Source organism: Mesoplodon mirus (assembly GCF_964341445.2).
Source record: "Mesoplodon mirus genome assembly, chromosome: 3".
NCBI classification, from domain to species: Eukaryota; Metazoa; Chordata; class Mammalia; order Artiodactyla; family Ziphiidae; genus Mesoplodon; species Mesoplodon mirus.
Window position 1 is genome coordinate 106072786 of NC_138978.1, and position 12914 is coordinate 106085699.

At 38.1% G+C, this 12914-nt stretch overlaps 1 protein-coding gene across 1 annotated transcript in view; it reads right to left on the minus strand.

The window, feature by feature from the left end:
• Positions 1 to 1767: 1767 nt before the first annotated feature.
• Positions 1768 to 12914, minus strand: part of SLC16A1 (solute carrier family 16 member 1) — a 37843-nt gene continuing 26696 nt past the window's right edge. Inside the window, exons 4-5 of the mRNA XM_082614636.1 lie at positions 8865 to 9731; positions 1768 to 6584 (exon numbers count right to left, since the gene is read on the minus strand). Of these exons, the coding sequence (XP_082470762.1) occupies positions 6307 to 6584; positions 8865 to 9731 (1145 nt within the window). The 3' untranslated portion in view covers positions 1768 to 6306. The remainder of the gene's footprint in view (positions 6585 to 8864; positions 9732 to 12914) is intronic.

Below are 12914 nucleotides of genomic sequence, written 5' to 3' on the forward strand. Positions count from 1 at the left end.
TCCAAAGCCAAGGAAAAGGATTGTAAATCAGATTGTGAATTCACTGGAGACAGGACCATTTTACTTATTTTGGTGCAGGATCCAAGTGACTGGTTTGGTCTCTGTTCACCCTTCAAGATTATCCTGGATTCAACCTCTTTCATTCTTGTGTTTCCAAACTTCCACCCAGTACATTTAGCTCTAGCAGCTGAGCTGTCTGCAGTCTTGCTTTGCACCCTTCTGACAGCAGGGGTGGGGGAGGGGTGGTGCCAGCTAAAGGGTCAGTGTTTTTCATTTATACCCATGTCCCTAGGACTGTGCATGAATCAGAACATACTTGAAAGGCCTTTGTACACTCTGATGAGCTATACAAATATTACCACATGTTCTTTATTGTTCTGGTTGGTGACAACTGACACTATTTAATTTTTAAAACTACTGTGAGCTCAACTAATACTACTATGCACTCAACTGTATGCAGTGTACATTCACAATCCGCACAGTAATTTCATTATGTTTAACTTACCAGAGGCTCAGAGAAATTAACTTGCTCGCGTATATACATTTTGTCCTTTTTAGGCCCTCCTGAGATTGGGTCCATGTGCAGTCTCCCCCACTAGACTAGGAGCTGGGGGCGCCAGGAACTGCATTCTGATCACTGTTATCCCTTCTATCTAGGAAACAGGCACATAGATGATGCTCCAAAAAATACTATTTAGGTGAACTAATGAAGGCTGATCTTATGTCCACTGCTCTTTTCTGAATATTGCTGTTTTCCTTATAACTTACTGTTGTTCACTGTCTGCTTTCCCCTACTAGAAGGTAAGATGCATAGAAAGACATTTTGTTCATGACTGGATTCTCAAAGCCTAGAACAATGCTTGGGGAACTAGTAAGGGTCCAATAAATACCTGTTAGTAAATAAACTAAAATAGCTGCTCGGACAAGCAAATTCTACTTTTTGTGACATCATAGTATTGTTTTCTGATGCTGATCTCAGTAAGATAATGTTCGACAGCCGTTAACACTGTAATGTGGGTAAGTGCGGAATGCTCTGGCTTCCTGAGTTAAACATTCACTTGCAGCTGAATGATGACTGCAAGGGGAACCAAAGGAATGCTGTCCCCAAGAGCACTGTCTCAGGAAGGAGACACTGGTGGTTGACACAGGCACCCTGTGCAGCCTGTGGACTCTACACTCTACAGCTTTGGTCCAGCACCAGCGAAATCACGGCTAGAGACCACTGTGCTCTTGACTTCCATCTCATTCACCTTCCTTTCACCAGATGCAATTCTTGAAGCAGAAAAATAAAACCTGTTTGTAATAATTATCAGCTTCATTTTCTTAGGAGTCATGTGTCTCTTGCCAGAACTCTTCTAGATCAAAGGTACTGTTTTTTCCTCTCTGTAAACCAGTATTATGTGCTCCATTAAATATTTTCTTTTAGTATAAAAGTAACCATGATATCAAGAAAATTTAGAATGTGGAAAAAATATAGAAAAAGTTACCTCTAAATTTACCATGCTCACAAAATTAGTATATTTGTGTATGTCCTTTATCCCCTGTGCATATGTATATATGTATTATGCACACACACACACCATGGTAGTTTGTGTTCTGCTTTTTTCATTTAACATTGTGCTGTGAATATATCATAAGGACTTCATAACCATCCGTTTAAATAGTTATTGATACAAGAAATTGATAATTTCAAAGGAACAATTTTCTTATATAAATTCTAAGTCTGGAATTCTTAGGGAAAAGATGTGAACTCATGGTATTTGACACATATTATGAAATCACTTTGCTAATATTGTTGTACCAATTTATTGAGCCACCAACTGATGATAATTTATAATTTAAGTCATGTTATTGATATAGTAGAGAAAAAATAAAAATCTCGTCAATCTTTCAGTTTACCTTTAAGAACATTGCTAGGGACAAAGGACTTTAATCATGATTGGTTACTAGTTACATTTCTGCTCTTTAAGAATCATCACAGGGCTTCCCTGGTGGCGCAGTGGTTGAGAATCTGCCTGCCAATGCAGGGGACACGGGTTCGAGCCCTGGTCTGGGAAGATCCCACATGCCGCGGAGCAACTAGCCCCATGAGCCACAATTACTGAGCCTGCGCGTCTGGAGCCTGTGCTCCGCAACAAGAAAGGCCGCGATAGTCAGAGGCCTGCGCACCGCGATGAGGAGTGGCCCCCACTTGCCGCAACTAGAGAAAGCCCTCGCACAGAAACGAAGAGTCAACACAGCCATAAATTAATTAATTAATTAAATATAAAAAAAAAAGAATCATCACAAATATTGAAGGGAAAAGATTATCAGTTACTAATCAGGTGTCTTCCTTGTGGAGGCAGTGTACAAAGAGCAAGGGCTTTGGGATTCAAATCCACCTCACTTAAAGAGCCGGGACATATATGCAACAACCTCATGAGGTGTTAGTTTCCATTCATTTCCAAACAAAGACCATTACATTTGTAAGACTAAATGGGAGGATCTGATCCAACAGGAGAGTTTTTGATCATTTAGCTAATAGTCTTATCTTTAAGAGTCACCCCCTTAGAGCTATCCTCTGCATGTAAGGCTCCACCCACCTTGGAAATTAGAAGAGCTCAATTTTTTCCCAGGTACCACTTTTCTTTGATTTTTTTTTAATAGTCAGGTGCTTACCCTTATTAAGCCCTTACTTAATACAAGCTGTCACATATCAGCTAACCTTCATGACAACCCTAGTGGGGGATGGTACTAATTATTAATACCTTACAAAAGAAAACATCTGATGCTTAACCCTAGCAGTCTATATTGTTAAACAGCCGGTAGGCTGTGACTCCTTTGCTAGCTATTCCAGTCTCCTCTAGCAAGTCAAGGTAAAAGTCAGCAAAAAGTAAGTAAATCAGTGCTGTTCAGCTGAGGAGAAAGACACTTTGCCAATCACTCTCAGTTGAATGATTGTCACTATGGCCCAGACTAAATGGGGGAAAGGATAAAAAGCTAGAACACATTTCAGGAATGATGTACTTGAAACCTCCTTAGATGCTTCAGATTAGAAGCATCTAAGGAGGTGTGGCTTAATTTCTCACATTTGGGCAAGCCAGGCAAGCTTAGGCCATCACTTCCTTATCAAGTTTTCATAGTGACAGAAGTCTATCATTAACCTCTTTTTTCAAGTGCCTAAGCTGATTATTAAAACAAGCCATGTTGTTGCAAAGGTGGAAATTTACTGTTAACCTTTCCTCGTCTTTCCAACCATAAGGAGGGGGCAGGGGGCACACACTTGATAAGTTTATTACACTGTGGACCATTTGCTAGGGAAGGTGTAAAACCCAGACACTGAGGTTTTTCATATAAACCAATACCCAATTTATCAATCTGAAATTCAATATAATAAAACATTGGCTCATATATTAAATGGCTTTTAACAATTTTTTTCCTTTTTAAAATACAGGATTAATACTGACATATATAATCTATGGCACAAACTACTAAATTCACACAACCCAAGAATAAGAGGATTATTCATCAATGTGATTAAATCGGGGATAAAAATACCTCCCTGAATTTTCCATAATTTGTTTTAGCATCATCCTTTCCTGAATATTTTTTGTTGAAATTATTTATTTTGAATAGTTTAAGATAATTTCAGTTCTCAATAGAGGACTATAATGTGATAATATGGTCTTGTTATCATGATCACCTACAACTGTCCAACCTATCAGTTTCTTAAATAATTTTCCAGATTTGAATTGGGAGGCTATTTCAGAGTATACTCTTGAACAGTCCCAAGCCTCTTTGGGCACAACTACTTAGAGAACTGTATGTTCTCTGTGACTTAGAGAGTGTGGGACAACGCAAAGATAGGCAGGTACTCTATTTTCCCAAAGCAGCCACTGAAGCTGTGTCAACTGAAATAAAATTGAGAAGTCTAGTCAGTCCTCATATGGAGCAAGGGACAACAGACTGCCCAGTCAGAGAGCCCAGATGCATCCAGTGTTGAACACAACACTGCAACACAGGATTAGCTGATTGTTAACAAGGAATAGATGGCAGAGTAGGCCTATATCAGGATTTAGTGTTGGCTCTGTTACCAAACTTGATCTTGAATAAATCCCTTAAGCTTGTATCTTCAGTGGGAAAAAGTCAGAGTTGGACTGGGTGATAAAAGGTTTGTTTAGTCCAGCTTTGAGCCAGTTTTTAAACTTTGTTTCAGAATACAGCAACTTCAGAACACTTCCTTCTAATAAATGGTCAGTCTGCACCAAAACCCCCTCACTTCACTAACAAGATTCAACTAATGGAAAAAGACTAAGTAGGGTCTTATGTGTGTGTAGCTTAACAACTGGGATGGGGAAAAATAATCTTATACACCGGGTTTACTCCCCCCACCTCACATTTTTTACTTGTATTACTTTACTCAAGGGTGATCCTCATTTTTATAGAAGGGGAAACAGGTACACAGAGGTTAAGTCCATGGAAAATGGCAGAGTCCAAACTGCAGCCAAGCCTGACAACAATCACAGTAGGCTTCTCCACTAAAATTCCTCCTCCATCTGTCATGATACTTGGGCACAGAAAGGGAGCTTTCATTGTATCCTTAAGATTAACTGCTCTGGTTTCAAAATGCTTTCAGAGAGGTCGTTTCAAAAAATTCCCCTCCTGGTTGCCTTAAAGAAGAGGTAAGGAAAAAAATCAAAATAAGCCATATACACAAATCTCAACACACATAAGCTGAATAATTTACATTAGGAAGGGCCAAATTGAATTTTGATAATAAAAATGAAGACATAATATTTTCCTCAAGAAAATAAGCACATGGAAGAAGAAACATTTCTTAAAAAAAAAAAGTTTATTTTAAAAAGCCAGCCTCTTAAGGTTTTATATCTATACTTTCACACTGTCAATTACAATATTTTAAAATGCATTGAATATAATTTATTGAATGTCTATCATTATCCTCCTGCCACCATTTAAAAGATATTAGGTGAAAAAACATTTACAGTTTTCATTCTGGTCCATCCTCCTTCCTATCCTTATACTAAACCCATTTCTCTACTTTTCAGATAAGTGAAAAGGGTCACAAAATCTTTAGGTTTGTGTAAAGAGTAAGAATGTATCCAATAATTCTAAGCAAAACATAACTTTCTTTAAGGCCTTATAAGAAGAAGAAAAGGAGTTACTTATTGAAGCAAACATAGCAACTTCTCTCCCAATCTTATCCTTATTGGTTTGTGTGGGCCAAATCTCTATGGGTCTCTTTAACTAGCAAACATTAAAAAAAAAAAACCAAAAAACTGAACACACAAAGACTATCTCACACACAGTGCTAAGCTAGATGTGGATATAAATGGAACCACTATGAATCAAAGAGGGAAAATTCCAGGAAAAACAACAACAAAAGATTCCAAGTCTCACAGTTTAACTGAAGTTTTGGAAAAACCTAAGCTGAATTCAGTTGCTGTTTGAAATATCTGTCTATGTTTAATTTACTGAGGAGGCACAAATACACAGTTTTGTGTATTTTAATACTAATTTTTCCAGTGGGGGGGAAAATACTATGTGATCTCAAAAGGGGCGGTGATCTATGACCACTCAAAATTTATCTTTGGAAAGGGGAGCAAAAATAGTAATTTAATGAAGTCAACTCTCAAGCACTTGGCTTCTAATAAGCAAACCAAGAAAAGATACTGGAGGTGTACTGATGAGTACAGTGCATCTAGAACAGCCAAGATGTTTGCGAAGTTTTATGCCTTAAATTTCCTAAATATATATCTAGCAGGCACATATGCCAAGCAACTATTGATGCTAGGAAAATATTTTAGTCAGGATTTTATAAAAACCCCAACTTTCAAATCTTCTAGTGACAATGTCTGACACTATTATTTCAAATAACAATGAAGCAAGATTAATTTTAAATTTGCCTCAAACTAGTTATTTTTCCTTGTAACAGAACACTTAAAATGGAAGAATTAAGCAGAATGGTTTTAAAAGTTAAGGCTCCCTAAAGACTAAAACTTAAGGCACATATTATTATCACACTACCACAGCACATTATCATGACACTGTTAAAAGCAAAGATTTAAACAAACAAACACACAAACCGACTTCCTTCTCTCATTCTGTTTCAACCACTTCCTTCCCAAAGGCTATGACATTTTTAGCCCAGGCTACTGGTAAGGAGTGAAACAAAAATTCCATCAATGAACCCCTGGTATGATTCCTACAGAAATGTCCAGTATTTGCATTGAGCACCACTGGTAGATCACAGGCCAATAGAACATTTGGGGTCATGAGCTGCTCCATTTACCCATCAGCCCCACAGGTTCAAACTGGACTCTCCTCCTCCTTGGGGCCTCCTTCTATGCCTTTAGGCTCCAGAGATTCTGCTGCATCGGTAACTTCTTTTGGCTTCTCAGCAACATCTATACTGGTCTCCTCCTCTTTACTTTCCTTTTTCTGCTGCTGCTCAGCTTTCTGTTCTTTTGCAAGAAGTCGGTAATTGATGCCCATGCCGATGAAAAGATAGATGCCTGCGACAATAAGGATTACACCACATGCCCAGTATGTGTATTTGTAGTCTCCATATATGTCATTGAGACGACCTAAAGATGTCAAAAAGAGAAAAAAAAAAAACTATGTGGGTAGACAGTTATGCCCTTTCCCAAATAAAGCTTAAGAATCCATTCAAAGAGCCCATAAATGACTAATTGGTCTAAAAAGAAACTGCTCATAATTATCTGATCTTTTACTTATAATGTCACACTGATTTTGGATGGCCCTGCACAGTCTGTTAACTTTAGGAACTTGAAAATAATTAAATCTTGGCAAATTTGAATTGGGAAAGTCCTAGAGATCACCTCGAGTCAATTCTCTCAATATTCAATGGAAAAATTTGTTGCTCAGAAGAGGTTTAGTAGTCTTGCCCAAGGCCATAGAGCTAATTCCAGTCTCCCAGGCCAATGTACTTTCTCTGACATCAGCATTTCCCAAAGGGCGTTCCTGTGAACACTCATCCTCTGCTAAAACATTAACTAACAGCAACACCTTTCCACCATTCTAAGTGCTTAATCCTCACAACAGGAAGGTTCCAGCATCATCCCCATTGTATAACAGAAAAACTGAAGTACAGAAAACTTAAGTAACTCGTCCAAGGTCACAAAGCTTGTAAATGAAACAGGTTGGCTTTCAACCCACCAAGTCTGACTCTGAGGCCTGCACCATAACTTCTGTGCTACAGGTTACTCCCTAGTGTTTGCAAAGTCAAGTAAATTTGGAAATGACACATAGTCTTTTCTATTAAAGGCTTTATTAGGCCTGATAGTAAAGAAACTTATTTACTTTGGCGTTTCCAAACTTTTTTCGGCCATGAATTCCTTGTTATTTTAAAATTTATTAGCATCTCAAACTAGTATTTATTAAACTATGGAAAACCCTACACATATAAAGGACCTAATAACCAATTCAAATATAATTCCATATGGTTTTCCAACATAGGGCATCACGCACTCAGCAATACTTATTGATTCTCTAAATATACACACGGCCCTGGGTCTGCTAGGCCCTGAGTTAAGGGTGAGCAAAGGAGGTAACATCCACAGCTCAGTGGAGAAGAGAAATGTTAATCCAATAACTACACAGACTGTGACAAGTGCTACAATGAGGGTTTGAAGGCAGAAAATAGGGGTTTTAGACCAGCAATTAGGGTCAGGAAGCCTTTTCTTAAAGTGTAACCTTAGCCAAGACTTACAGGATAGGAGTTATCAAGGAGAAGGGAGATGGGAAAAGGCTCCGGGCAGAGAACAGCCAGTGAAAAGGCAGGTGATAGGAGGAAGCAAAGAGTGTGAGAGGAGAAGCACAGAGCAAACTGAGTGGTGGGAAATGAGGCTGGAGACACAGGTGGGCCAGGCCACGCAGGACCTAGTAGGCCACAGCAGGGAATCTGATCTTCACCCTAAGAACATGGGAAGCAACTGGAGTGTTCTAAGAGACGAAGAACAGCTGGAGTGGATATGGGTAAAATTAGAAGGCTACTGATAGAAGATAGGAGATTTGGATGAGTGGCAGTTGTGATGCAGAGAAAACGGGCAGATTAGAAAGAGATTTAGGAAGCAAAAACGGACAGGATTTGGAATCTCCTTGGGTATATATAGGGAGGAGAGAGGGTGGACAGGTCAGTAGTGGATCTTCTGTTATGTATCCTTCCTTACTTATAGTGCATAATCTCAAAAGCATGAGTCACATCCAGAAGTCCAAATTATAGTTGCATTCTGTATTAATAATAATTTTAAAATGTAAACCATTTAGCATTCTTAAGAGAATAATACATCAGGTTTTATTGTCACTTACTAGCTGTGTGATCTTGGGCAAGTTATTTAACTTTTAGAAGACTCTCTTTCTTTCTTTATAAAGTGGGAACAATAATAGTCCTACATCACAGACTTGTTATATATGACAGAATACAGAAAAAGATTAGGACAGTCCCTGGTATACTGTGAGCCCTCACCTGGTACCTATTGTTATTATTTTAAATATTACTGCTGAGATAAATTCCACAATTAAAAAGAAATCACCAACAGTATGTTAAAGGTGGTTATACATTTTTCTACAATAAACATGTTAGGTTTTTTATCAGGAAAAATTATTATACATACTTAAGTGTGTAATAGTTTTTTATTCCTCTTTCAGCTTGATGATTCACTTTAATTCAGTTCTATTAAGTATTTGAGAAATTACGCTGTACCAAGCATTGTGCCAGCACTGAGGGTACAGAAGCGAAGAAAGACTATCAAGCAGCTCGCTGATTTCTGCTTTCTGTCACCTTCCTAATCTTCTCTGCCTGTTTTATGTTAATAGAACCACAGAAATAGGGAGACATACTATACCTAAAAGTGGTGGCCCCAGCAGGACAGGACAGCATTCCACAATGGTCACCAATCCCACAGCACTGGAGAACCTCTGGGGTCCAACAAGGTCCATCAGCGTTTCAAACAATACTGAGCTGAGCCACCCAAATGCAAATCCGAAGAATCCCGCATAGACACAGAATCCTATATAGCTAGAGGACAAAGGTGCTGCCAGATGACAAACTCCATTTGCAATAATAGAAGCAGCAAAAAAATACTGAACTCGAGGTCTTATCCACTTTGTGTTGGCTACAAGTCCCATAGAAGGTCTGGCTACCATGTCAACAAAAGCCAGAATGGAAAGAAGGAAGGCAGACTTCTCACTAGAGTAATGCTGACTCTTGCCATAATTACTAAGAAAGACCAAAGGTGTAAATAGTCCAAAAAACATGAGCACATTTCCAGACAGGTAGAGCAAAAAGCCTCTGTGCTTGAACAGGGATAAGTCCAGGAATTTATTAAGTGTTTGGAAGATTGATCTTTTCTCTTCTTTTGGATTTCCTCCAATGAGATCTGTATTTGCATCACTTGCCCCCTTTTTTGCATCAGATTTTCCAGCTTCCTGAAGGGATTCTTTAGACTTATGTTTCCCTGCAGTGGTTGGCTTGGGCCCTATTGGTCTCATCAGAGCTCCAGCCACACAGCAGTTTAATAGTAAGCCTCCAAGAATTAGGAAGCTTCCTCTCCAGCCATAGATACCGAAGAAAGCCTGATTGAGGGGGGCCAGGGTAGAGAGGAACACAGGGCTGCCTGCCATGGCCAGTCCATTTGCCAACGGTCGCCTCTTGTAGAAATACTTGCCAATCATGGTTAAAGCTGGATTCAAGTTGAAGGCAAGCCCAAGACCTGGGGAGAGGGGGTGAAAAAAGAATCACATACTCCAATAAATGTCAGAAACATATTTGGCATTACTTAACCAGACAAAGAAATTAAGAGGTATATAATTCAAAAAGATATAAATAAATGGAAAGATAGTCTGTGCTCATGGATTAGAAGAATTAACATTGTCAAAATGTCCTTATTACCTAAAGCAACCTGCATGTTCAGTGCAATCCCTATCAAAATCCCAAGGACATTTTTCACAGAAATAGAACGAAAAACTCTAAAATTTACATGGAACTACAGAAGACCCAATGTTCATAACAGCATTATTTACAGTTGCCAAGATATGGAAGCAACCTAAGTGTCCACCAACAGAAGAATGAATAAAGAAGATGTGGATATATATAATATATATATAATATATACATAATATAATAATATATATAATATATAATAATAATATAATATATAATATAATATATATGATTTTCCCCCAATGGAATACTACTCAGCCATAAAAAAGGAATAAAAATTTGCCATTGGGAACAACATGGATGGACTTGGAGGGTATTATGCTAAGTGAAATAAGATAAGTTAGAGAGAGAGAGTAATGCAAATACTGTATGTTACCAATTATATGTGGAATCTAAAAAATAAAACAAACTAGCAAATATAACAGAAAAGAAACAGACTCATAGAGAACAAATTGGTGGTTAACAGTGGAGAGAGGGAAGGGGTGAGGGGTAAGATTGTGGTAGGGAATTAGGAGGTACAAAGTATTATATATAAAATAAGCTACAAGGATCTACTGTACCACACAGAGAATATAGACAATATTTTATAATAACTATAAATGGAATATAACCTTTAAAAATTGTGAATCACTGTGCTATACGCCTGAAACAATATTGTAAACCAACTATACCTCAATAAACAATAAAATGAAAAATAAACTTAAAAAAAAGATATAAGTAATGGAAAGTACGACATAATATTGTATAGCAGTTTAAAGTGTGAGCGCTAAAGCCAGGCTATGTGGACTAGCCAAGAGTAATCTGGCAAGAAAAAGAAAGAAAAGGTATCCAAATTGGAAAGGAAGTAAAACTGTCACTGTTTGTAGACTGCCATGATTTTATGTATAGAAAACCCTGAAGACTCCACCAAGAAATTATTAGAAATAATAAACAAATACAATAAAATTGCAGCATACAAAAGTAGTATAAATCAAAATCTGTTGCATTTCTATATGCTAACAACGAGCTATCAGAAATTAACGATCCCATTTATAATCCTAAGAAAAAGAATAAAATATCTAGGAATAAATTTAACCAAGGAGGTTAAAGACTTGCACCCTGAAAACTATAAAACACTGTTCAAAGAAATTGAAGACACAAATCAATGGAAAGATATCTCATGCTCATGGATTGGAAGAATCAACATTGTCAAAATGTCCTTATTACCTAAAGCAATCTACAGGTTCAACGCAATCCCTATCAAAATCCCAAGGACATTATTCATAGAAATAGAACAAAAAAATTCTAAAATTTATATGGAACCACAAAAGACCCCAAATAGCCAAAGCAATCCTGAGAAAAACAAACAAAGCTGGAGGTAGCACATTCACTGATTTCAAACTATACTACAAAGCCATAGTAATCAAAACAGCATTGTAGGGCTTCCCTGGTGGTACAGTGGTGGAGAATCCGCCTGCCGATGCAGGGGATACGGGTTCGTGCTCAGATCCGGGAAGATCCCACATGCCGCGGAGCGGCTGGGCCCGTGAGCCATGGCCGCTGAGCCTGCGGGTCCGGAGCCTGTGCTCCGCAACGGGAGAGGCCACAACAGTGAGAGGCCTGCATAACGCAAAAAAAACAAAAAAAACAAAAAAACAGCATTGTAGTGGCAGAGAAATAGATACATATTTCTATGGAACAGAATTGAGAGCCCAGAAATAAACCCATGCATACATGGACAATTAATTTACAGCAGAGGAACAAAGAACATATAGTAAGGAAGGATAGTCTCCTCAGTAAATGGTGTTGGGAAAACCAGACAGCCAATGCTAAAAAAAACCCAAAAAACAAAAAACCTAGACCACTATCTCACACCAAACACAAAAATTAATTCAAAATGGATTAAAGACTTGAATATAAGATCTGAAACCATAAAATTCCTAGAAGAAAATGCAGGCAGTATGGTCTTAGCAATATATTTCTAGATATGTCTCCTCCTCAGGCAAAGAAAACCAAAGCAAAAATAAACAAATGGGATTACATCAAATTGCTTCTGCATAGCAAAGGAAGTGGATCAATAAAATGAAAAGAGAACCTACTGAATGGGAGAAGTTATTTGCAAATGCTATATCTGATAAGCGGTAATGTCCAAAATATATAAAGAACTCATACAATTCAACAACAACAAAAAACCCCAGTTATAAAATGGGCAGAGTTGGGACTTCCCTGTCAGTCCAGTGGTTAAGACTCAACACTTCCACTGCAGGGGGCATGGGTTCGATCCCTGGTTAGGGATCTAAGATCCCGCATGCTGTGAGGAGTGGCCAAAACAAAAAAAAAGAAGGCAGAGCAGTTGAACAGACATTTTTCTAAAGAAGACATACAGATGGCCAACAGGCACATGAAAAGATATTCAACATCACTAATTATTAGGGAAATGCAAATCAAAACCACAATGAGATCACCTCATACCTGTCAGAATGGCTATTACCAAAAACAAGAAATGACAACTGTTGGCGAGGATGTGGAGAAAAGGGAACACTCATACACTCTTGGTGGGAATAAACTGGTACAGCCATTGTGGAACACAGTATGGAGATTCCTAAAAAAATTAAGACTTGAACTACCATATGATCCAGGTATCCCGCTTCTGTGTATTTATCCAAAGAATACAAAAGAACACTAATTTGAAAAGATAACGGCACCCACCCATGTTCATCACAGCATTATTTACAATAGCCAAGATATGGAAACAACCTAAGTGCCCATCAACGATCGTTGATGTATATATATATACATACATACCCCCCTCACACACACACACAATGAAATACTACTCAGCCATAAAAGATGAAATGTTGCTGTTTCTGACAACGTGGATGGAGCTTGAGGGCATTATGCCAAGTAAAATAAGTCAGATGGAGAAAGACAAATACCATAATGATTTCATTCATATGTGGAATACAAAACCAAC